The sequence below is a fragment of the Phyllobates terribilis genome, unplaced genomic scaffold (assembly GCF_046119375.1).
Source record: "Phyllobates terribilis strain yellow unplaced genomic scaffold, ASM4611937v1 Scaffold_11__3_contigs__length_659146591, whole genome shotgun sequence".
In the NCBI taxonomy this organism is placed as follows: domain Eukaryota; kingdom Metazoa; phylum Chordata; class Amphibia; order Anura; family Dendrobatidae; genus Phyllobates; species Phyllobates terribilis.
The window spans coordinates 637,035,334-637,062,308 of NW_027362771.1; the positions used below are offsets into that span (position 1 = coordinate 637,035,334).

At 42.7% G+C, this 26,975-nt stretch overlaps 1 protein-coding gene across 4 annotated transcripts in view; it reads left to right on the plus strand.

Moving 5' to 3' along the window:
* LOC141167153 (uncharacterized) overlaps positions 1 to 26,975 on the plus strand; it is a 174,892-nt gene that overhangs the window by 39,436 nt on the left and 108,481 nt on the right. For all 4 annotated transcript variants that reach the window (XM_073654543.1, XM_073654546.1, XM_073654545.1 and 1 more), the window contains 2 exons: positions 12,555 to 12,596; positions 14,352 to 14,633. In XM_073654543.1, the coding sequence (XP_073510644.1) occupies positions 12,555 to 12,596; positions 14,352 to 14,633 (324 nt within the window). The remainder of the gene's footprint in view (positions 1 to 12,554; positions 12,597 to 14,351; positions 14,634 to 26,975) is intronic.

Below are 26,975 nucleotides of genomic sequence, written 5' to 3' on the forward strand. Positions count from 1 at the left end.
AATTTCTATAGCAAGTTGTGGAGGAGTATTTTTGTTTTTTGTTATTTATTTTACCTTATACACAAATCTTTACCATGGAAAGGATGTTCCTTAACATATTTCACAGGAAAGCAGTTTTTTAGTTTCGTTTTTGAACGTTTTATTGTGAGCCCTTAAAAGTGCTTAATACCTCTGACCACTTTGTTGACAGCAGTCACCTGGGGGTCAGAAATGCTTCATGGGGCAATCACCATGATGTCCCCATGTCATTTTATGCACTTGTGATTCTATCTACAGACTGTCGGGGGTGCCGCCGCAAAAATACTCCCATAGACTAACATTGGGCTCGTTGCTCGTGTCGAGCACCTGACTATCATGGTGACCTCGGCCCGAGCTTCCAGCACCCGATCATTTTAGTGCTCGCTCAACACTAGTGACGATGAAAATTGTACATTCGACTGAAGGCATCAAAACTATGAATTAACATATGTGGAATTATATACTTAAAAAAAAAATTTGTGAAACAGCTGAAAATATGTCTTATATTCTAGGTTCTTCAAAGTAGCCACCTTTTGCTTTGATGACTGCTTTGCACACTCTTGGCATTCTCTTGATGAGCCTCAGGAGGTAGTCACCGGAAATGGTTTTCACTTCACAGGTGTGCCCTGTCAGGTATAATAATTGAGATTTCTTGTCTTATAAATGGGGTTGGACCATCAGTTGTGTTGTGCAGAAGTCAGGTGGATACACAGCTGATAGTCCTACTGAATAGACTGTTAGAATTTGTATTATGGTAAGAAAAAAGCAGCTAAGTAAAGAAAAACGAGTGGCCATCATTACTTTAAGAAATGCAGGTCATTTAGTCCGAAAAATTGGGCAAACTTTGAAAGTGTCCCCATGTGCAGTTGCAAAAATCATCAAGCGCTACAAAGAAACTGGCTCACATGAGGACCGCTCCAGGAAAGGAAGACCAAGAGTCACCTCTGCTTCTGAGGATAAGTTTATCTGAGTCACCAGCCTCAGAAATCGCAGGTTAACAGCAGCACAGATTAGAGACCAGGTCAATGCCACACAGAGTTCTAGCAGCAGACACATCTCTTCAACAACAATTTAGAGGAGACTGTGCAGCAGGCCTTCATGGTAAAATAGCTGCTAGGAAATGACTGCTAAGGACAGGCAACAAGCAGAAGAGACTTGCTTCGGCTAAAGAACACAAGGAATGGACATTAGACCAGTGGAAATCTGTGCTTTGGTCTGACGAGTCCAAATTTGAGATCTTTGATTCTAACCACTGTGTCTTTGTGCGACACAGAAAAGGTGAACGCATGGACTCTACATGCCTGGTCCCCACCGTGAAGCATGGAGGAGGAGGTGTGATGGTGTGTGGGTGCTTTGCTGGTGACACTATTTGGGATTTATTCAAAATTGAAGGCATACTGAACCAGCATGGCTACCACAGCATCTTGCAGCATCATGCTATTCCTTCCCGTTTGCGTTTAGTTGGACCATCATTTATTTTTCAACAGGACAATGACCACATACACACCTCCAGGCTGTGTAATGGCTATTTGATCAAGAAGGAGAGTGATGGGGTGCTACGCCAGATGACCTGGCCTCCACAGTCACAAGACCTGAACCTAATCGAGATGGTTTGGGGTGAGCTGGACCGCAGAGTGAAGGCAAAAGGGCCAACAAGTGCTAAGCATCTCTGGGAACTCCATCAATATTGTTTGAAGACCATTTCCAGTGACTACCTCTTGAAGCTCATCAAGAGAATGCCAAGAGTGTGCAAAGCAGTCATCAAAGCAAAAGGTGGCTACTTTGAAGAACCTAGAATATAAGACATTTTTTCAGTTTTTTCACACTTTTTTGTTAAGTATATAATTCCACATGTGTTAATTCATAGTTTTGATGCCTTCCGTGTGAATGTACAATTTTCATTGTCATGAAAATACGGAAAAATGTTTAAATGAGAAGGTGTATATCTATACTAAAGTTCAAAAGTTTTGGGTCACCCAGACAATTTTGTGTTTTCCATGAAAACTCATACTTTTATCAAATGAGATGAAAAATGATTAGATAATATAGTCCAGACATTGACAAGGTTAGAAATAATGATTTTTATTGGAAAGAATAATTTTCTCCTTCACACTTTGCTTTGGTCACAGAATTCTCCCTTTGCAGTAATTGCAGCATTGCAGACCTTTGGCATTCTAGCTGTTAATTTGCTAAGGTAATATTGAGAAATTTCACCCCATGCTTCCTGAAGCCCCTCCCACAAGTTGGATTGGCTTGATGGGTACTTTTTGCGTACCATACAATCAAGCTGCTCCCACAACAGCTTAATGGGGTTGAGATCTGGTGACTGCGCTGACCACTCCATTACAGATAGAATACCAGCTGCCTGCTTCTTCCCTAAATAGTTCATGCATAATTTGGAGGTGTGCTTTGGGTCATTGTCCTGTTGTAGGATGAAATTGGCTCCAATCAAGCTCTGTCCACAGGGTATGGCATGGCTTTGCAAAATGGAGTGATAGCCTTCCTTATTCAAAATCCCATTTACTTTGTACAAATCTCCCACTTTACCAGCATCAAAGCAACCCTAGACCATTACATTACCTCCACCATGCTTGACAGATGGCGCCAGGCACTCTTCCAGCATCTTTTCAGTTGTTCTACGTCTCACAAATGTTCTTCTGTGTGATTCAAACACCTCAAACTTTGATTCGTCTGTCCATAAAATTTTTTTCCAATCATCCTCTGTCCAATGTCTAGGTTCTTTTGCCCATATTAACCTTTTGCTTTTATTAGCCAGTCTCAGATATGGCTTTTTCTTTGCCACTTTGCCCTGGAGGCCAGCATCCGGGGGTCGCCTCTTCACTGTAGATGTTGACACTGACGTTCTGCGTGTACTATTTAATGAAGCTGCCAGTTGAGGAGCTGTGAGGCGTCGATTTCTCAAACTAGAGACTCTAATGTCCTTGTCTTGTTGCTCAGTTGTTCAGCGCGGCTCCCACTTCTCTTTCTACTCTGGTTAGAGCCTGTTTGTGCTCTCCCCCGAAGGGAGTAGTACACACCGTTGTAGGAAATCTTCCGTTTCTTGGCAATATCTCGCATGGAAAGCCTTCATTTCTAAAAACAAGAATAAACTGTTGAGTTTCACATGAAAGTTCTCTTTTTCTGGCCTTTTTGAGAGTTTCATAGAACAAACAAATGTAATGCTCCAGATTCTCAACTAGCTCAAAGGAAGGTCAATGTTATAGCTTCTCAAATCAGCCAAACCATTTTCAGCTGGGTTAACATACTTGTGCATGGGTTTTCTAGGGATTTTAAACATCCATTAGCATTCTTACACAGTTAGCAAACACAATGTACCATTAAAACACTGTAGTGGTGGTTGTTGGAAATGGGCCTCTATACACCTATGTAGATATTGCAATAAAAACAAGACGTTTGCAGCTAGAATAGACATTTACCACATTAACATTGTATAGAGTGTATTTATGATCCATTTAATGTTAGCTTCGTTGAAAAAAAATGTGCTTTTCTTTCAAAAATAGTGAAATTTCAAAATGACCCCAAACTTTTGAATGTTAGTGTGTGTATATATATATATATATATATATATACAGTACAGACCAAAAATTTGCACACACCTTCTCATTTAAAGATTTTTCTGTATTTTTATGACTATGAAAATTGTACATTCACACTGAAGTCATCAAAACTGTGAATTAACACATGTGGAATTATATAATTAACAAAAAAGTGTGAAACAACTGAAAATATGTCTTGTATTCTAGGTTCTTCAAAGTAGCCACCTTTTTCTTTGATGACTGCCTTGCACACTCTTGGCATTCTCTTGATGAGCTTCAAGAGGTAGTCACCGGAAATGGTCTTCCAACAATCTTGAAGGAGTTCCAAGAGATGCTTAGCACTTGTTGGCACTTTTGCCTTCACTCTGCGGTTCATCTCACCCCAAACCATCTTGATTGGGTTCAGGTCTGGTGACTCTGGAGGCCAGGTCATCTGGTGTAGCACCCCATCACTCTCCTTCTTGGTCAAATAGCCCTTACACAGCCTGGAGGTGTGTTTGGAGTCATTGTCCTGTTGAAAAATAAATGATGGTCCTACTAAACGCAAACCGGATGGAATAGCATGCCGCTGCAAGATGCTGTGGTAGCCATGCTGGTTCAGTATGCCTTCAATTATGAGTAAATCCCCAACAGTGTCACCAGCAAAGCCCCCCCACACCATCACACCTCCCCCTCCATGCTTCACGGTGGGAACCAGGCATGTAGAGTCAATCCGTTCACCTTTTCTGCATCGCACAAAGACACAGTGGTTGGAACCAAAGATTTCAAATTTGGACTCATCAAACCAAAGCACAGATTTCCACTGGTCTAATGTCCATTCCTTGTGTTCTTTAGCCCAAACAAGTCTCTTCTGCTTGTTGCCTGTCCTTAGCAGTGGTTTCCTAGCAGCTATTTTACCATGAATGCCTGCGGCACAAAGTCTCCTCTTAACAGTTGTTGAAGAGATGTGTCTGCTGCTAGAACTCTGTGTGGCATTGACCTGGTCTCTTATCTGAGCTGCTGTAAACCTGCGATTTCTGAGGCTGGTGACTTGGATAAACATCCTCAGAAGCAGAGGTGACTCTTGGTCTTCCTTTCCTAGGGCGGTCCTCATGTGAGCCAGTTTCTTTGTAGCGCTTGATGGTTTTTGCAACTGCACTTGGGGACACTTTCAAAGTTTTCCCGCTTTTTCGGACTGACTGACCTTCATTTCTTAAAGTAATGAGGGCCACTCGTTTTTCTTTACTTTGCTGCTTTTTTCTTGCCATAATACAAATTCTAACAGTCTATTCAGTAGGACTATCAGCTGTGTATCCACCTGACTTCTGCACAACACAACTGATGGTCCCAACCCCATTTATAAGGCAAGAAATCAGACTTATTAAACCTGACAGGGCACACCTGTGAAGTGAAAACCATTTCCGGTGACTACCTCTCGAAGCTCATCAAGAGAATGCCAAGAGTGTGCAAAGCAGTCATCAAAGCAAAAGGTGGCTACTTTGATGAATCTAGAATATAAGACATATTTTCAGTTGTTTCACACTTTTTTGTTAAGTATATAATTCCACATGTGTTAATTCATATTTTTTATTCCTTCAGTGTGAATGTACAATTTTCATAGTCATGAAAATACAGAAAAATGTTTAAATAAGAAGGTGTGTCCAAACTTTTGGTCTGTAATGTACATACACACTAGTCATGGCTGAAAGTTTTGTCACCCTTTTAATTGTTACAGAAAATTAAGTATTTCTGCCTAAAGCAATTTTGAGATCTCTCCACAGGTGTTCAGTGGGATTTAGATCCAGACTCATTGCTGGCCACTTCAGAACTCTCCAGCACTTTGTTTCCTTCCATTTCTGGGGGTTCCTTGAAGTATGGTTGGCGTCATTGTCCTGCTGGAACACAAACCCAGCTTTCTGAAACTGAGAACTACATTGCAACGCAAAATCTTTTGGTAATCTTCAGATTTAATGATGTCTTGTACACAGTCAAGGCACCCAGTGCCGGAGGCAGCAAAACAACTCCAAAATATCTTTGAACTTCCACCATATTTGACTGTAGGTACTGTGCTCTTTTATTTATAGGCCTCATTCTGTTTTCGGTAAACAGTAGATTTATGAGGTTTACTGAACAGCTCTATCTCATTTTTCCCCAAGACACTTTTCCAGAAGGATTTTGGCTTACTCATATACATTTTGGCAAACTGCAGTCTAGCTTTTTTATGTCTCTATTTGGGGTCTTCCTGAATCTCCTGTCATAGCATTTCATTTCAATCAAATGTTAACGGATAGTTTACGCTGACACTGATGCACCCTGAGCCTGCAGGACAGCTTTAATTTCTGTGGAACTTGATTGGATCTGCTTATCCACCATCTGGACTATCCTGCTTTGCAACCTTTCATCAATTTTTCTTTGATGTTCGCATTCAGAGAGCTTAGCTACAGTGTCATGGGTTGTAAACTTCTTGATTATGCTGCGCACCATGGAGAAAGAAACATCAATGTCTCTGGAGATGGACTTGTAACCTTGAGATTGTTGATATTTTTCAACAATTTTAGTTCCTAAGTCCTCAGACAGTTCTCTTCTCCTCTTTCTTTTCTCCATGCTCAGTGTGGCAAACACAGACACACAATGCAAAGATTGAAACTTCTCCCAATTTTATCTTGTTTCAGGTGTGATTTTCATATTGCCCACACCTGTTACTTTCTACAGGTGAGTTTGAATGAGCATCACATGCTTGAAATTAAGTTGTTTACCCACAATTTTGGAAAGGTACCAACAATTTTGTCTGGCCCATTTTTGGGGTTTTATGTTAAATTATGTCCAATTTGCCTTTTTTTCTCTCATTTTTGGTGTTCTACCAATAAACATATGTAACTGCAATGATTTTCTAGGAGAAATACTTCATTTTCTGGAACAATTTCAATGATGCTAACACTTTTGGCCATGACTGTATTGTGTCATCTGGAAGTGGACTTGGGGCTGACAAACTGTAGATAATGGCCAAAATGTCTTGGATATAGCTGGGTGTGTGCCTCACCAAGGGTTTCACAATGTTCTCCACCCTGCCTATGTTCTCAGTTAATGTCCCAATACCATAAATGATTAGCCTCCCAGGATTACCTTTTTTATGTATTTCAGCTAACATGTAGAAATTATCTGGTTGTGGATTGTCTAGTATTAGGTCCAGTATTGAGGATGACATAGAGTCAAACCCATTGAAGATATGTGTGAGTTCACAATATACCAGTGTAACATTTCATATACTGTATGTTGTGCTCTTGTCTCAGTAATTCAATTTTAATCCTGCCTGATGAAGCAGCCTCTGTGTTCTGAAAGCTGCAAGCATAATTCTTCTGGCTTGGTATCAGGTATCACTCCGAGAGTACTTTTGTAACTTTTGGGCATAAAAGTATTTACATTGATTTTTCAGGCTAACACGGTGCCACAGTATAATTTTTTCTTGTGCATCAGATTTATATTTTTAAAATAATTTAAAAACCTTGTATTATTTCCTTTAAATGTCAATGTAAATACTTTTATGCTCAAAAATGACACAAGTATTCTCGGAATGATACCTTTTTTGGCTAACGAAAAAAAAAATATATATCTGCAAGGTTTCAGAGCACTGAGGCTCCTTCTTCAGGCAATATTACAAATGAATTCACAAGACAAAACGCACAACATTAAAGAGATATTACATCAAGACATATGTTCATGAGGTATAAGGGGTGAAGCCTCCTAATGATAAGTCAAAGAGATCAAATTTAGGGTTTTTAGTTGCAAATGGCAAGTCTGTGGGATTGTTTAGTAATCTTGAGATCGCCTGTTGGAGGTGTGAATTGAATCCATGTAGTGAGTCATAAATTCAGGTATTAGATTGAGTCCTGTTGTTAAGGAATTGAACATTCTTATCAATTTGAATTCCCAATTTTTTTTCTCTCTGTCATCCTTGAAATAACCTTTCAGTATTAAAACTTTTAGATCTTTCATACAGTGTCCCGGGCCAGAGAATTTTTTTCCCACAGGCTTGTCCGATTCATTTGTAATTGTGAGTCTGTGTAAATTAATTCTCGTTTGCAGTTTTTGCATAGTTTCTCCAATATAAACTCCTTCTGGGCACGTTGTACATTGTATCATGTCACCACATTGGAGGATGTACATGAAAAGACATCCGTGATTTTGTAGTCCTGATTTGTGTTTGGTATGCGCATTGTATTTGATGGTAATATATGCGTACAATGTAATGTATATCTGGTTACATAGTACCAAGTCTTAGCCTAGGACGATTCTGCTCTACATTAGAAGGGCTTCCCCTCAGTGTGCTGGGGCACACTCGATAGGTGTGTGAAGCTCTTAATTGTCTGCTGCCAAAATAGGTATAAGTTGTATGTACAGGCCTATTCACATCTGTTCCCTCTCAATACGCTGTTTCACCTTTTATCTTTGAACAAATATATCACTTTTTATGGCCCTTTATTATTTTGATTATTGTCACAGATCCTAATGTTTTATCTCTGCTTTTATTGTATTTTCTGATTTTTACTTTGAACTTTTTTGTAGTATTTTTGTATTGTCCTGTTTTTAAATGAGGTCAGGGATCATAGCCCTTAGGCTATGTGCCCACATAGCATTTTTGTAGCGTTTTTGCAGCATTTTTACAGCCGCGAAAATGCTGCGAAAACGCTTGTAAAACCGTCTGCCATGCAAGGCAATGTGAATTCGGATGTGCTATGCTAATTCGCATTGCATTGTAAAACACAGCATGACCATTTCTACTGTGATTACGCTGCATATTCGCGGCCATTGAGGAACATTGAAACGCAGCAAACCCGCAGGTATATGTGGATTTGCTGCGTTTCAATTAAATTCAATGGCCGCAAATTTGCGGCATAATCGCTGGTCGTGTACTAACCCAGGATGAAGAGGAGACTACAACTCCTCTTCATCCCGGCTACCACGCGGTGAAAAAAAGAAACAAAAAGATAAAAATAAAAAAACCCTGTATACTCACCTCTCCGGTCTCCTCCCCGCCGCGTCCTCTCTCCTTGGCGTCCCGCGGTGCTCTTACAGGACCTGTGGTGAAGTCATTTAGTCAGCTGATGGTCACGCGACCGCTGACGTCAGCAGTCAGGTGATGGTCGCGTGACCATCAGCTGACTTAATGACGTCACCGCAGGTCCTGTAAGTACACCGCAGGACACCGAGGAGAGAAGATCACTGCCGGGAGCAGACCGGAGAGGTGAGTGTACAGGTTTTTTTTATTTTTAACATTTTAATTATTTTTTTTTTACTATTGATGCTGCATTTAAAGCAGCATAAGTTGGTCACACAATATAAATCCATGCCGGTTGCGTGGATTTCTATTGTGTGACCAACTTGTCAAGCACTTTTCCAAGTGATGCTCAAAATCGCTTGGAAAAGTGCTTGAAAAAACGCATGCGAAAACGCTGAAAAGTGCTTCTCTCTGGCAGAAAAAATGCATGTAAATCTCCATGTGTTTTTTTCTGCCAGAGAGAGGCAAAAACTTTCTGCATCAAATCTGCTACATGGGCACATAGCCTTAAACTTCCTCTCATCCTAGTGTATATATTGCAGCAAGTGGTTAGGTCCCTTTAAGCCTGATGGACTTTTTGACTTTGACTTTTTGAGTGTAGATTTGGCAGGTTATCTAGCGGTGTAGTGATTTCTTTAAACCCACAAATGATTCACGGAATTGTGTAACAATGGGCAGTGGAAATTAAAAAAAGGGCAAGTAGAAGAAAATGGATCCCATGATTTGTTATGTAATTTCTACATAGAACGCCCCATATGTGGTCAAAAACTGCTTTTCTGCCACAGTGCAAAGCTCAGAAGGGAAGGAACATCATATAGAAGTTCACATTTTGCCGGAATGGTTTGTGGGTGCCATATTACTTTGGAAGAGCCCATGAGGTGCCAGAACAGCAAGCAAGTCAGCTCACAAGTTACCTAAGTTAACAAACTACACCCCTTGAGTGAATTGATCTAATGGTACAGTGAGCATATTGACACGGTTGTGTCACAGAATTTTATACCATTGGGTGGTGAAGAAATAATAATTACAAGGGAAAATGGTAAAAATGGTCCCAAAATGTGTTACATTTCTCCTTGATGTAATTATATTGTCACGGGTGTGTCAGAGGTGACAGACAGTCGCCCTTCAGTTGGTTGCAGGAGAGCTCTACTTTTGGCATTACAGACATCTTCATATAGGCTGTCTCTAGGACCCAGAAGCTACCTCCCTCTGGCTAATTAACAACCTGCATGGGTGTATAAATATCTGCTGTGTTTCAGAGGGAGGTGCCGGCGATATTCATTACTACTTGTGAAAGTTTAGCAAGAGCAATACTTCATCCTCTCTGGAGCTTGAGGACGTGTGTGCATTTGCCTGGAGTTCGTCTAAAGCTAATTGTCTATAGTGTTTAGAGGAGATTGACTAGTGCTCATCTCCTCCCTTCCCTAGCCTTAGCCATATGCCAAAGAATGACAGGGTGAGGCACGCATGCAGCGATTGGTGAAGAGCCAATACAGGGACATTAGGGGAGACAGAGTGACACAACATCAACCTAGGAGGTCTCCACTCCCCCCCTTTCCCTAGAGTCTGGGCCTCGTTTCCTCTTCCCCTTGCGCTGCACTAAGTCTTTCCCACACCTTGAATGACAAATATCTCGTATGTAGCTGTATAGTACAGTGTGGTCACATGGCAGGGCTCAGGAGGGAAGGAATGGTATATGACTTTTTGGGTGAAAATTTTGCTCAAATAGTTTGTGGACTCCCTTTGTAGAGCCTCCAAATGCTTAAACATCTGAAATCCTCCTTTTCTGACCCCTTGTTTGAATTTCCATATCTTTAGGAATTGATCTACGAGTGAAGTGACAATTTTGACTCCAGGGTTGATTTGCAGAAGCAAGTACGCACTGAAAATGCAAATATGCCATTGAAATTCCAGTATATTGTAGTGTCCATTATATTGTGCCCAACTTGTGCTTCTGGAGACACAAAACTCCATAAATTCACTTTGCTCTCTTCGCTACAGTAATGCCAAACAGGTGGATGCTAACTACGGTTTAGGCATACTGGGGCTTAGAATGGAGGGGTCATGTAGATTTGACAGGCTGATTTTGCTGGATTTGTTTTGGGAGGAGCCCTGTTGCTTTTCCATAGTCTTTATGCTACCAGTAATGTGGAAACCCCTTATATTTCTGTTAATAAACTTCTTCCCGCTGCCTACTCTCTAAATGTTGTAATCAATTTCTATTGCAGCATTTGGGGGGTTAAAGTGTCGGGAGGGGTGCGGCACCGCTCCTGGCACTGAGTGCTGGGTGTCAGAATCAGCTGACACTTGACGGCGAACAAGCGCGCACAGCTCCTGTGCACGGGCGATCTCTATGACAGATCCATATGTCCAAGGTCGTTAAGTACCAGGTTACTTGGATATATGGATACATCAAAGGTCATAAAGGGGTTAATCAGAGATCATTTTATCATTTCTATACTTACCTCCTGCGATTTATTGTTTTGGTGCCATCTGCTGGTCTCCCACTTTTTAATTTTCATCTTTTAATATTAAATACTTTGTATATTGTTAGCCTCTAATAAAGCTTTATTTTTTACCATGGTTCACTCAGTACAAATAATTTTATATGATTTTGTTCTAGATTGTACTGAACCGTATTTAAAAGTTCCATGTAGATATTTTAAAACGAATATATTTCCTTTAATACTTGTATGTGTGCCACCTTTGTCTGCTCTTCTTCTTCTAAGAAAAAAACATATTTATTGTTGTAGTATCCTTAACAATTGTTTTTTGTCTTTATTTGTGTGTTTTATATTTTTATAAATAAAAATAACTAATTTTTTATATAGTCCTTCTATGGGACTTCAAAGTTTACTTCTGTGATCACTTCTCTAAGATATTGCAATACACACGCACTGCAGTGCATTACATCTGTAAGTGTTACACTGACAGAAAGTGTTTTGAACCCTGCTTGTGGCATGGTCTTACAGGCCATCTTAGCTGTCAGACCAAGTGGTCATTATTTGACCTCTAACTGACATGACAATGATCGGCTCCCCACAATTGCATTGCGGGGTGCCAATCATGTGAAAGAGGTAGTCCTCTGCCACTCACAAACCTCTAAATTCCACAATCGCCATTAATCACAACATTTAGAGGGTTAAACATCCAGGCCATTGCAGGCACCAGACCTGGCTGTTGCAACAAGAGCTCAGCTGTCACTCAAGCTGATCTTCCGGCGTCAATTGTGCAGGCACAGCTCATCGCATTATCGTCCTGACTTAACAGTATATCGATTTACAAAAACCACTTCCCGATCATAATGTAACTTTACGCTTTATGTGAGGTAGAGTTTAAAGAGAAGCTGTTACCATGAAATGCAGTCATCACCTGTTACCGTGAAATGTGCAGGCATCATGTTATTGAGCATGAGAAGCTGAGAAAATTGATTGAAATGATTCAGCATAATCTGTGTAATAATTTAATCATCTACTATTTCTGGGACTTTCTTATTGCGGCATTTATTGGATTGTGAGAGGAAGGGAAATTCCTTTTTCATTCCATCGGCACCCTTGCAATTTGAGCGTAGGGAGCCGATCATTTTCATGGCAACTAGAGATCAAATAATCACCTCAAGGTCTGCCAGCTATGGTGGCCCGTTAAACCTATTACACTCAGATCTACTCCATAGGTGGTCCCCTGGTGTTATACCTGCTCACTGTGCGACCTCTGAAGGTGCGTTTCCAATAGCAGGCGGTTAGAAAACCATTGTGAAGTTATTACGCCAGGAGGTGCCGTGTTTTCTCCTTTTTTCTTTCCGACCTGTTTCTCCGTGTGCTGGTAGCCCACATTAGCCCACTGTGTGTACGCCAAATAACAGACATCGACAGGCTTTTGTCAGGTGCATGAACTCAAAGATTTTTGTAGAAAAATATGTGACTTTTCTGGCTTTATTTCTACAGTGGATATTTCAGGACATGGACTTGGAACAATGATGTTTACAGGTAAGATCAATAGTCATAAAAATGTTCAGATTTTTGGCTAATACTTTTCCATCGGTACATTACAGACAAGTTGTGCATGTGCAGCACCAGATATTAGTGATCCACCAATCACATATTCCATCAGGGTGACTTATAATTCTGAATTTCATTGTCATGCTTTTCCACACAGTTGTCATTTACATATTGTGTATTAGATCATTCATAATGAAATGTCCATATTTTACATTAAAAAGAATTCAGGATTCTGATCGCAGTGATTACTGTGTAATCTGTATTATACAATCCTGCTTTGTAATGATACTGTGAAGTGATCTGTACAGCACAGGATACATGTGACTCTTAAGACAATTAGTAGTCACTGTAAAAACCCTACGTTTTTAGATTTTTCTCTATTATATAATTGGTAGAATTGCTGTGAATTGATTCCAACAATCCAGTCCATTTTCCGTGTCAGTATTCTGTAGTTTGGGATCCACAAGAGCCGCCTCTTACCTGACTTTAATCAGAGCTCTTAGATCAATTATTCGGCCTGGTGCAGCATCATTGTCACAGTGTAACGCACATGTCACATCGTGCCAGACCAGCTAATCAATAGAAGAGCCGCGGATGCTGTAAATTAATAGGCGGTTCTCACAACTTCTGTCTAGTGACCCCAAATTACTGACATGGCCGCTTGACCGAATAATCCAAATTGATTTTCACAAACTCTAATAGATAGTGATATGTAAAAGTAACAAAATACCAACAATTATAAAAAAATATTAATATAAAATATTTGATTTGAACATTGTCATTTTCCAGTCAAATTTTCCATTAAAGTTATGTTCTCACGATGAGCTTTTGGTGAGTTTTTGATGTTGCAGATTTTCTGCACCATTTTTGCGTGCATTATATAAAATAGGTAGCTTGCATTTTTTTGAAAATATGCAGCATAAAAAACTCACCAAGAGCTCATTGTGGGAATGTAGCCTAAAGCAGATATGGAACAATGTTAAAAGCTTCTGATTTGGGCTTCCATAGTGTACAAATGTCCTGTTCTTGAGAATTTTTTGCTGTTTTTAAGTTTTATTCTTTTGCTTCATATCACTGGTCCACTCTGGAACTTACCTACAACATAGAAGCTGATCAGAGTAGATTAACCAAACCGATCCCTCATAAAACACATCATTTCTTAGAAAACCCTCAAGGATTTTGCCCACAGCCGAGGATAAACTTACAGACTGTAGCCCTGTAAATTACCAGCCCAGTCATAGTTCTTGTCTAGTCATGTCTACGTTATCCCTATGAGTTCCTTCCATCTTGTTGGTGAGGCTTCTGGCATTAGTGTACATGCATTTTATGTCCTAATCCTTCCATCCCATGCCACCCCCAGTTTCATTACTTATACCCATGTCACTTTCTACACTATCTTCCCTTGCTGTTAAGTAATTGTCTCTAGTTTAAACAGTTCTTTAACCTTCTAGCCATTCTTTCCCCCAGCACAGCGCCCCCCACCTATTGAGGTGCAGTCCATCCTCTTGTGCACAATGACTGTTTTGCCCTAAACAGCTCCTTCTAGTAATCTGTCAAACTGATCAGCAATATGTGAAACTCGAGTGCTAGGATGACTACACAGTTTGCCGATTCCAATCACAGACAAATTTGAATTAAAATCAAGCTGAAAATGTTTACATTTATCTAGTATATAATACATGGAGAACACACGAGACATGGCATTATATGCCTTTCCTCCACATTTCTTTCCTCGTACTACAGACAGAGTAAATTTTATCGAGCACCTTGGACCAGGTCTGTTTACAACCATAGAGGAAGTTGATCCGGTCCTATGCTGTCTCCGAGAACAAAACCTGCTGACCAAGGAACAGTACTATGATGTGATGAAGAAGACAACTTCCCAGGACAAGATGGAACAACTGTGTGTCATCATCCGTTACTGGGAGGACACTGGGAAGTACATGGCTTACACATTGATCAAAAAGAACAATGAATTTTCTTTTAAACGATTAGAAGAAGAATGGATGAGAAGAAATCTTTTGGGTAAGTCTAGAATATTTCGACTTTATATTTGACACTTAGGCTGATGATGTTTCCATACTGCAAATATATATAAAACATTGTGTGGGGTCCTGACCCCATTGATCAGCAGAAACCTTCACTGCAGTCATGTACACAGCGTTCTCTATATCTGTGTCTGTGATTGCAGTTTAGACCTGTATAAGTTATAGGGGTTGTTTAACCATTGGATAAATGCAAATACAGTTATATGAAAAAGTTTGGGCACCCCTATTAATCTTAAGCTTAATGTTTTATAAAAATTGGTGTTTTTGCAACAGCTATTTCAGCTTGATATATGTAATAACTGTTGGACACAGTAATGTTTCTGCCTTGAAATGAGGTTTATTGTACTAACAGAAAATGTGCAATCTGCATTCAAACAAAATTTGACAGGTGCATAAGTATGGGCACCTCACCAGAAAAGTGACATTAATATTTAGTAGATCCTCCTTTTGCAAAAATAACAGCCTCTAGTCGCTTCCTGTAGCTTTTAATGAGTTCCTGGATCCTGGATGAAGGTATTTTTGACCATTCCTCTTTACAAAACAATTCCAGTTCAGTTAAGTTTGATGGTCGCCGAGCATGGACAGCCCTCTTCAAATGATCCCACAGATGTTCAATGATATTCACGTCTGGGGACTGGGATGGCCATTCCAGAACATTGTAATTGTTCCTCTGCATGAATGCCTGAGTAGATTTGGAGCGGTGTTTTGGATCATTGTCTTGCTGAAAGATCCATCCCCTGCGTAACTTCAACTTTGTCACTGATTCTTGAACATTATTGTCAAGAATCTGCTGATACTGAATGGAATCCATGCGTCCCTCAACTTTAACAAGATTCCCGGTGCCGGAATTGGCCACACAGCCCCAAAGCATGATGGAACCTCCACCAAATTTTACTGTGGGTAGCAAGTGTTTTTCTTGGAATGCTGTGTTTTTTTGCCGCCATGCATAGCGCCTTTTTGTATGACCAAACAACTCAATCTTGGTTTCATCAGTCCACAGGACCTTCTTCCAAAAAGAAATTGGCTTCTCCAAATGTGCTTTTGCATACCTCAGCCGACTCTGCTTGTGGCATGCTTGCAGAAACGACTTCTTTCGCATCACTCTCCCATACAGCTTCTCCTTGTGCACAGTGCGTTGTATATTTGACCGATGCACACTGACACCATCTGCAGCAAGTTGATGCTGCAGCTCTCTGGACATGGTCTGAGGATTGTCCTTGACTGATCTCACCATTCTTCTTCTCTGCCTTTCTGATGTTTTTCTTGGCCTGCAACTTCTGGCCTTAACAAGAACTGTCCCTGTGTTCTTCCATTTCCTTACTATGTTCCTCACAGTGGAAACTGACAGGTTAAATCGCTGAGACAGCTTTTTGTATCCTTCCCCTGAACAACTATGTTGAATAATCTTTGTTTTCAGATCATTTGACAGTTGTTTTGAGGAGCCCATGATGCCACTCTTCAGAGGAGATTCAAACAGGAGAACAACTTGCAAGTGGCCACTTTAAGTAGCTTTTCTCATGATTGCATACACCTGGCTATGAAGTTCAAAGCTCAATGAGGTTACAAAACCAAAAAAAGTGCTTTAGTAAGTCAGTAAAAAGTAGGTAGGAGTATTTAAAACAAGAAAATGATAAGGGTGCCCATACTTATGCACCTGTCAAATTTTGTTTGAATGCAGATTGCACATTTTCTGTTAATACAATAAACCTCATTTCAAGGCAGAAACATTACTGTGTCCAACAGTTATTACATATATCAAACTGAAATAGCTGCTGAAAAAACACCAATTTTTATAAAACATTAAGCTTAAGATTAATAGGGGTGCCCAAACTTTTTCATATAACTGTATAAATCAATAAAATTACTAATAAACTCAACACAGAAAACTGTGCCGTTCACATAATTATTACCCTAAAATGCTTCTTTTCCATTGTAATCTGTGATGTGACAACATGAAGATTCTAATAGTCCAATGTATTTGGAGAGTTTTATAGGCCTCTTAATACTGTTTTCAGTGACCCCTATAATTTTTCCGTCAATAAGTCGGACTACAGCGGGACTGTTGTCAATAATTATAACAGCATGCTTTCATCATGCCCACATTGGTGTGATTGACATCCCAGCATGTGGAGGGAGAAGGAGACAAAAAAGTCTCTCTTCACCTTCTCCTTCCTGTCTATGCACACACATGCTGCAGAGCGAGCTGTCAATCAAAGGGAAGTGTTTACTCACTGTGTGCTAAGTAGTGTTGAGCCACCCCCGTAGTGTTCGAGTTCGGTTCGGTTCGTCGAACACCCGTGTGTTCGCCGAACTGTTCGTCGAACTGTTCGTCGAACACCTTAGAACACCGTTAAAACCAATGGCAGGCAAACAAAAACACATAGAAACACATAGAAAACACCTTCAAAGGTGTCCAAAAGCTGACAAACTGCTCAGAAGACACAACTAACACATGGAAAAGTGACAAGTACATATAGTCATGCGAAAAGAAAAGAGGTGGAGGAGTAAAAGGAGGGGGAGACACAAATATAGGCATGTCATGCCCTTCTAAAATCCAAAAAGTGAGAAGTCGACACATTCAGTCCGCTCCTGCCCGTGCCTCCTCCGTGTCGCCGGGTTTGTGCCAGAGCCGCGGTGAACCCTGACGGCCAGCCCCCCTCTCCCAATACTGGTGCCTGTCCGCTGGTGGGTCGAGCGAGCCCCCCTGTGGTGGAGGCAGCACTAAGCTTTTTAATTTAAATTGTCTCTCTAATTTGAATGAATACACTTTAAATCCATTTACAAGGATCTATTGGAGGGCAAGTCTCATGCCAGCAGCCGTGTAATTCCAGCTCCAGTAGCGTCCACTAAAGCTGCTGCAGTTAAAAAGCTTTTATAAGGATCGAGCTCGGCTGTCCACCGCAAGGCATCATACTGCCAGTCCCAGCCCCTATGCCTTGGGGTGCCTCCTGATGCTCTTCACTGAGTATCCCGTGGTCCCGAAGCATTTCCTTTGAAAAAATTATGTGTCCAAACTACAGGTGGTGTAGCTTGCTTAACAGCCGGGATAATCCGCTGACTAGCAGACACTGCTACTAGGCACAAAGTATTTCCTGGGCTAGATGCAGTTAAAAATTTGTAATTAGATACTCTCGTTGGATGCTGAGAAAGCATTCCATAGAGTCTCCTGGCACGCCATATATGATTCTCTTAAAAAGCTTGGGGTAGGGGTCTAGGTGACCCTTTTATAGCCAAAATCACGGCCCTGTATCACAATACGTCACCTAGGCTGAAGATAAATGGAACTGTAGCACCCTGAGGGCTCGGTTGCTACAGAGGTATTGCACCTCACCCAGAGGTGTGATATCTCACTCTCAGGTAAGGATGGAGTGTGGATCAGGACCCGACACCTGCATGCATTACACCACATTGCCGTGGGGAAGGGCGACCAATATGCCTCTGAGATGGGCACAACAGTCCCTGTCCCTGGCTGGAGTGGGGGGAGGGAACACTGAGGAAGGGGAACCCTGTAGTGCAGGAGCAGGGAGGAAGCAGTTCCTGGGTGCATTGAGAAGGGAGTATAATAGGTGGGCACCATCTTAGTTCAGTGCAGAGAAGTCTGAGCAGAAGTGGCAGGGAGCAGGGGCTCTGCATGAGCTCTGCTCCGGAGGCGGGCCTAGTAACAGAGGCCCAGGCCTGGAAGAGGGAGAAGGAAGGAAGAGGAGCGGAGAAGGCTCCAGGAACGAGGAATGAAGGGATCCCAGGGGTGCGGACGGGCGAGTCGCCACCGCACGCCCGAATCCACCTGCGTGGAGGGGTCAGGCCAAAGGGGGAGACCGGTCCCCGAAACTAGTGGAAGCAGGAAACGACCCTCAGCTAGAAACCGGAGGCTCTGACATTTTATGTGGCGCAGCCCCTCGCTACATCCGCTAGGAAGGCACCACATAGGGTCAGGGAAACTGGCGCCAAGTTTACCAAGAGGAGGCCCGAGGCAGCCGGACAGAAGGGTTGGTAAGAAAGGCCAGACAAAGGACACACAAAGGGGGTCCTGTGAAGCATTCCAAAGTTATCTGGGAGTTGTCTGAGCCCCTCACCTGGTGAGCACAGTACGACGTGGGCAGCCGTTACCTGCAGACGTGGTCTGGATAATAAGAACTGTGAGTAAAGGCCCTGGACTGCATCACTGACTCGTGTCGTTACTGCTGCTGCCCTGCACCATCACCCCCATCCTCCGCATACACTGCCCTGAGGCTATACTCCTCCCGTGGGGAGTTATGCTACACTCTGCTGCACCCACAACACCAGCCTCAGCGGTCTGCCCTGCAGCGGCGGTTCACTCTGACCGCAATCCACGGGTGGCGTAGTCGGACACTTAAACATCAAAACCACATAAATAGTTCCGCCACTGGTTTGACCACCCTGAGCCACGGAACTGGGTCGCCGCCACGAAGACTACAACCACCAGCATCCACCAAAAAGGGTCCGGCTCCGGGTGTCCCAAGGCCCAGGGTGTGCATCAGAACATTTTCATCACCTTTCACAATCACCAATGGGACAAGGCAGGGATGTCCTCTTTCCCCTCTCTTATACATCCTAGTGACGGAGCACCTGCTCTCATCAATTCGCCATAACCCCAATATTAGGTGGATTGAGGTGGGAGGCACCGAGTACAAGTGCTCTCTATTTTCTGATGATGTCCTAGTATATATCACTCAATCACATATATCCATCCATGCTGTTATGGCTGAAATAGATCACTTTGTTACATGGTCAAATTTTAAAATCAATGCCGCGAAGTCTGAGGCCCTCGATGTCTCCCTCCCCAAATCCATATAGGATTCCATCCAGTCCAACTTTCCCTTTGCCTAGCCCTCACAGGGTATCAAATACTTAGGAATTCCTATTCATAGAGACCTCTCCCATCTATGTTATCTTAATTTTGGGCCCTTTATTGAACAACTCCATACAGACCACGGTTGGCAAGTTAGAACTGTAAGATTCACTACGTGAACCACTGGTGTTTTGTGGAAAAGCACATGTACACTGTGTTGCAAATTATTATGCAAAAAGTGTTTAGGAGTGATAAGGGAAGAATTTGTTTGTTTGTCAGTTAAACTCATTGATGGTGATGTGTGTCAGGGCTCTTTATATCACTGTAAGCAATTGCAGACACCTGTGCTAATTAGTTTGGCAGGTGTGTCCAATGAAAGGCAAGACTACTTAAGAAGGCTGTCTCACATTATTAAGCAGCCTACATTTTCTGCCAAAATGGGAAAGAAAAAGGATGTGTCGGCTGCTGAGTAGCAACAAATTGTGGAGTGTTTAGGTCAAGGCATGACTACAATCAACATTGTGCGATGATCAGGATGAAGTGTCTTGGCAATCAAGAAGTATGTAGCTGATTCACAGTACACACGTGTGCGTGCTGATAAGGGCAAATTGAGGACTCTTTCCTACAGGCAATTACGTCAGGTTAAAAGAGCAGCGACAAAAAAGCCTTGTCATAGCAGCAGACAAGTTTTTGAAGCTGCTGGTGCCTCCAACGTCCCCCGAACAACAAGATGCAGGGTCCTTCAGAGGTTTGCAGCTGTGCATACGCCATCCTGTCGACCTCCTCTATCCACTTCACACAAGCAGAAATGGCTCCAGTGGGCTAAACATTACATGAAGACTGATTTCAAAACTGTTTTGTTCACGGAAGAGTGCCGTGCAGCACTCGATGGTCCAGATGGATGGAGTGGAGGATGGCTGGTTGATGGACACCCCACGCAAACACGGCTACAGCGCCAACAAGGAGGAGGTGGAGTAATGTTTTGGGCTGAAATCATGGGGAGAGAGATTGTCGGCCCCTTTAGGATCCCTGAAGGCGCTAAAGATGATATCCATAATGTATGTGGATTTTCTCAAACAGCACTTCCTGCCATGGTTCAAGAAGAAGAACCGTGTATTTCACAGCAAGATCATTTTTTTGCATGATAATGCACCATCTCATGCTGCACATAAAACATCTGCATCTCTGGCTGATATGGTCATAAAAGGGGACAAACTTATGGTGTGACCCCCATGCTCCCCTGACCTCTACCCCATTCAGAACCTCTGGAGCATCATCAAAATGAGTGTCTATGATGGCGGGAGGCAGTTCATATCTAAGCAACACCTCTGGGAGGGTATTCTGTCCTCATGCAAAATAAATTGAAGCAGAAACCATCCAAAACCTGACAAATTCAATGGACGAGAGAGTTCAGAAGCTCCTTTCGAACAAGGGGTCCTATGTGAAAATGTAACATCACCTAGAATAAAGTTTTGAGTTGAAAACTGTTTGATTTCAGTTTCTAATAACCTGCTAATGCTTATAATTTCAAAAATGACCATTTTTGGGGACTTTATTAAAATGAAAAGGTTGATCGAAAAGTTTGGGGGATCTAAGAGTGTGGCAACCCAGTAGTCATGATTACTTCGAATTCTGACAATATGAGGGTCATGTTGCAGGTAGTGCAGCAAGAAGGCACTTATGTGTCTTGCGCATCTCGGAGCCCCAAAATTATTTTCCGGGCTAGATGCAGCTAAAAATTATTATTAATTTTAAATCTGGTGGAGCTTAGTATAGATGGCCTAATAGGATCAGTGCTGCACACTGCTACAAAGCCCAAATTATTTTCCAGCCAAGATACAGATAAACATGATTAGTAATTTTAAATCTGGTGGAGCTTATTATAGATGGCCTAATAGAATCAGTGCTGCACACTGCTACAAAGCCCAAATTATTTTCCAGCCAAGATACAGATAAACATGATTAGTAATTTGAAAGCTTAAAACGGTTGGTAGGGTGATTTTAACCAATCATCAAGCTTTTACTCTCCCCAGGATGACACAGGGGTAGAAAAGTCGTTTCGGATCCATGATTTGTTCATCTTTATGAACGTGAGTCTGTCTACATTATCAGTGGAGAGCCGCGTGCGCTTATCTGTCAGCACACCACCAGCAGCGCTGAACACACGTTCAGACAGAACGCTGGCTGCGGGGCATGACAAGATCTCCAAGGCGTAAGTGGCTAGCTCCGGCCATTTATCCAGATTGGAAGCCCAAAAAGAGCAAGGGTCCAGTGACACAGTCATGGCTTCATTGTTTACTTGGAGATACTCCTGTACCATCGTCTCTAGGCGTTGACTATGTGTCAGACTTCTTGTCTCCTGTGGCCTTGCAAAGGATGGGCTAAAAAAGTGGTGAAATGATTCTGCAAAATTGATGTTACCAGCAGATACTGTGGTTCTGTTACGGTTTGAGTGCTGAACACTTGACGGTCCCACGGTTGGCAAGTTGGAACTGTGAGATTCACTACGTGCACCATGGTGTTTTGTGGAAAAGCACATGTAAGATTCTGCAACAGTCTCTGCTGATACTCCTGCATGCGTGCATCCCTTTCTATGGCAGGAATAATTTCGGCAAATTTACTTTTGTACTGGGGATCTAAATGTGTGGCAACCCAGTAGTCAGGATTATTTCTAATTCTCACAATTCGAGGGTCATGTTGCAGGTAGTGCAGCAAGAAGGCACTCATGTGTGTTGCGCATCCAGGAGCACCAAGTCCCTGTTGTGTTGGTGGCGAGGTAACAATCATGCTTAATTCCTCTGTCCTCTACCCCCAACCTCGCACAACAGAAATGTGATCAAGGCCTCCCTCATCTGATGAGTCTTCCATCAGTTCGTCCTCCACTTCTTCCTGGGCTCCTGCACCTTCCTCACTAGTTTGGTTGCTACCATGCGCCCTGGTAAAACCATCTCCCCACCCTCACATGCCTGCCGCCTTGGTGCTGCCGACCGTCTGGACCTTGCAGATGTTAGCCCTTCCGCATACAACTCCTCCTCCTCTACTTCCTCCACCTCCTCTTGTGCCACCACCTGACTCCGAATTCTGTTTAACATGTGCTCCAGCATGTAAATCACCGGAATAGTCATGCTGATAATGGCATCGTCAGCACTAAACATCTTCGTCGCCATTTCAAAACTGTGCAGAAGGGTGCATAGGTCCCTGATCTGAGACCACTCCTCCAGCGTGATTGGCCCCACCTCTGGATCTCGTTGGCCCAGGCTATACGTCAGAACGTATTGCACCAGGGCTTGTCGGTGCTGCCACAGTCGCTGCAACATGTGCAGAGTTGAATTCCACCAGGTAGGCACATCGCATTTTAGCCGGTGAAGTGGCAGGCCCAACGACTTCTGTAGAGATGTAAGTCGCTGAGCTGCGGGATGCGAACGGCGGAAGTGAGCACACAGCGACCGTGTCCTCTGCAGAAGGCCATCTAGTCTGGGATAGTAGGCTAAAAATTGCCGGACAACCAGGTTCAACACGTGAGCCATACAAGGCACGTGTGTGACATTGCCCCGGCGAAGGGCCGCACCCAGGTTGGCAGCATTGTCGCACACGGCCTTCCCTGGTTTCAGGTCCAGTGGAGACAACCATTCATGAAATTGGTTCTCCAGAGCTGACCACAACTCCTCAGCTGTGTGACTCACATTTCCCAGACATTTCAAAGTAAAAACCGCCTGATGACGTTGAGCCCTACTGCCAGCATAGTAAGGAGGTGTGCAGGATCCCTTCTGCGCAGTTAGAAAGCTTGTGGCATGACCAGACAGGCTTTGAGTGCAGGTGGAAGACCGAGAGGAGGTTGAGGAGGCAGAAGCAGTGGAAGGAACTTTGACATAAAGAGGATTGATGCACAACTCGTGGGGACGGCAAGACTTGGACAGCAGCCCCTTGTCCTGCTGTCACCATAGTTACCCAGTGCCCAGTCAGCGACATGTAACGCCCCTGTCCATGCCTACTCGTCCAAGTGTCTTTGGTGAAATCCACCCTGTCACACACAGTGTTTCTCAAAGAAGCGGTGATGTTGTGTGCGACATGCTGGTGGAGCGCAGGCACACCTTTCTTTGAGAAGTAGTGCCGACTGGGCATCTGGTACTGGGGCACTGCGACGGAAATAAGGTATCGAAAATCCTCTGTTTCCACCAGGCGGAAAGGCAGCATTTCTGTAGCCAAGAGCTTGCAGATGGTGAAATTCAACCTCTTAGCTTTCTCATGGCTAGGAGGAAATGGTCTTTTACTTGTCCACATCTGAGGGACCGAGGGCTGGCTATTGTGCTTAGACGGGGTTGATAAGGCTGTCCCCGGCAAACTGCCGGTCTGTGAGGAAGATGCAGGCGGACATGTTAGGTTGCCTTGATCCAAAGGTGGTGCTGTCGATGTCGGACAGCGCTCAACACCAGCTGGTGTTACCACCTCCAAAGAAAATGATGACCTGCCAATCACGCTGGCTGTTGCGGGTAAAGAGGTGGCAGGTCTGCGCCCCAAAACAGGTGTGACTGCTGTCCCCCCAGTCACAGAGGATGAACAGGCCGCGGATGCACAATATATGGCAGACGGTGGTTGACCCGGCCGACTAGGCCGCATTGTAGCACACTGAGCTTCCCACTGCAACTTATGCTTCATGTCCATGTGCCGGTTCATGCATGAAGTACTCAAACTATGTATTTTTTGGCCTCTACTTAGCTTTTGCTGACAAATGTTACAGATAACACGAGTTGGGTCATCTTTATCGATCTGAAAAAATGCCCAGGCTATGCAAGGCTTAGCACCCATGCGACCTGAAGAGCCACCACGACATGTGGTGAGAGGCAGAGTTGTGTTTGAGGATGCAGTTGTTGACGTGCTTCCAGTACTACGTCTCTGTCCAGGAAGGCGCAACCTGACCTCGTCGTCACTAGCATCTTCCTCCACCTCCTCTGCTGACCTCATCTCTTGGCTGACTGTGGGTTGACAGTAAGTGGGATCTCCAACCTCATCATCATCACCCTGTGCGTTATCACACCCGTCGTCCTCAGAGCCAACCTGTTCCTGCCCTGACAAAAAACTAAAGTTGTCGCTCCAATCAGGTATTTGAGTCTCATGATCGTCTTCCTCATTGTCTCCACCAACAGGAGTTACAGTTTGGGAATGAGTGTCTACATTATGGTCAGAACCTTCTGCGTCTGGTCCTGGATCTGACTCATAAAGATTCTGGGCATCAGTGCAGATCATTTCCTCGTCTGGATTCACAGAAGTGCTGGAGTCGACCTCTGATTCCCAGGCTATAGTATGAGTAAACAGCTCTGCAGACTCAACCATCTGTTCTAACTCATTCTCAGACGGGCAGCTGGAGATTTTGGAGCTGTGAGGAAGCAAGTGCGATTGGGGTGACACCTTTGAGGACTGGAGAATTTGTGATGTTGAAGTTGATGTGGAGGAGAGCCCACTTAAAGGAGCACTTGATATCCGTTGAAGCACCTGCTGTTTTTGTGCCTCATCTGGAATTTGTCGCGATTGGCGTGGCCGTAAGAAAGGGATCTTATCACATTGTCCGCTAAAAGAAGTAGACATTTTAGTTTGGCTGGAAGATGGTCTTTCTTCTGCAGATGTTACTGTTGCTTTAACACCTACCCCACGGACACAACCTTTTTTCCCCTTCCCAACACGCCTATTCCCCTTTCCACCAGCAGCAGGCCTTTTTCCACTCATTTTGGTGGTTATCTAATTCACAACTCTGGAGTTGTTTGCACAAAAAAAACAATGGATGGGAACCGAGCAGAGCTGAGTGGCCAAAATGTGGTATTAGGCCAAAACTATTGGCTGGGTTAGATGGAGAAAAAAATTATATTCGATTTGCAACCTGATGGAGGTCAGTATAGATGGACTAATAGAACAAGTCCCACACACAGCTAGAAGCCCAAATATTTTTTCAGAGGTAGATGCAGAAAAAAATATATTCAGTTTGCAACCTGATGGAGGTCAGTATAGATGGACTAATAGAGAAAGTCCCACACACTGCTAGAAGGCCAAATATTTTTTCAGAGCTAGATGCAGACAAAAAATTATTTTGAATTTGCAACCTGATGGAGGTCAGTATAGGTGGACTAAAAGAACAAGCCCCACACACTGCTAGAAGGCCAAATATGTTTTCAGAGCTAGATGCAGAAAAAAATTATATTCAGTTTGCAACCTGATGGAGGTCTGTATAGATGGATTAATAGAACAAGTCCCACACACAGCTAGAAGCCCAATATTTTTTCAGAGGTAGATGCAGAAAAAAAATATATTCAGTTTGCAACCTGATGGAGGTCAGTATAGATGGACTAATAGAGAAAGTCCCACACACTGCTAGAAGGACAAATATTTTTTCAGAGCTAGATGAAGAAAAAAATTATATTCAGTTTGCAACCTGATGGAGGTCAGTATAGATGGACTAATAGAACAAGTCCCACACACAGCTAGAAGCCCAAATATTTTTTAAGAGGTAGATGCAGATAAAAATTATTTTTAATTTGCAACCTGATGGAGGTCAGTATAGATGGACTAATAGAGAAAGTCCCACACACTTCTAGAAGGCCAAATATTTTTTCAGAGCTAGATGCAGATAAAAATTATTTTTAATTTGCAACCTGATGGAGGTCAGTATAGATGGACTAATAGAGAAAGTCCCACACACTGCTAGAAGGCCAAATATTTTTTCAGAGCTAGATGCAGAAAAAAATTATATTCAGTTTGCAACCTGATGGAGGTCAGTATAGATGGACTAATAGAACAAGTCCCACACACAGCTAGAAGCCCAAATATATTTTCAGAGGTAGATGCAGATAAAAATTATTTTTAATTTGCAACCTGATGGAGGTCAGTATAGATGGACTAATAGAGAAAGTCCCACACACTGCTAGAAGGCCAAATATTTTTTCAGAGCTAGATGCAGATAAAAATTATTTTTAATTTGCAACCTGATGGAGGTCAGTATAGATGGACTAATAGAGAAAGTCCCACACACTACTAGAAGGCCAAATATTTTTTCAGAGCTAGATGCAGAAAAAAATTATATTCAGTTTGCAACCTGATGGAGGTCAGTATAGATGGACTAATAGAACAAGTCCCACACACAGCTAGAAGCCCAAATATTTTTTCAGAGGTAGATGCATATAAAAATTATTTTTAATTTGCGACCTGATGGAAGTCAGTATAGATGGACTAATAGAGAAAGTCCCACACACTGCTAGAAGGCCAAATATTTTTTCAGAGCTAGATGCAGATAAAAATTATTTTTAATTTGCAACCTGATGGAGGTCAGTATAGATGGACTAATAGAGAAAGTCCCACACACTGCTAGAAGGCCAACTATTTTTTCAGAGCTAGATGCAGAAAAAAATTATATTCAGTTTGCAACCTGATGGAGGTCTATATAGATGGATTAATAGAACAAGTCCCACACACAGCTAGAAGCCCAATATTTTTTCAGAGCTAGATGCAGAAAAAAAATATATT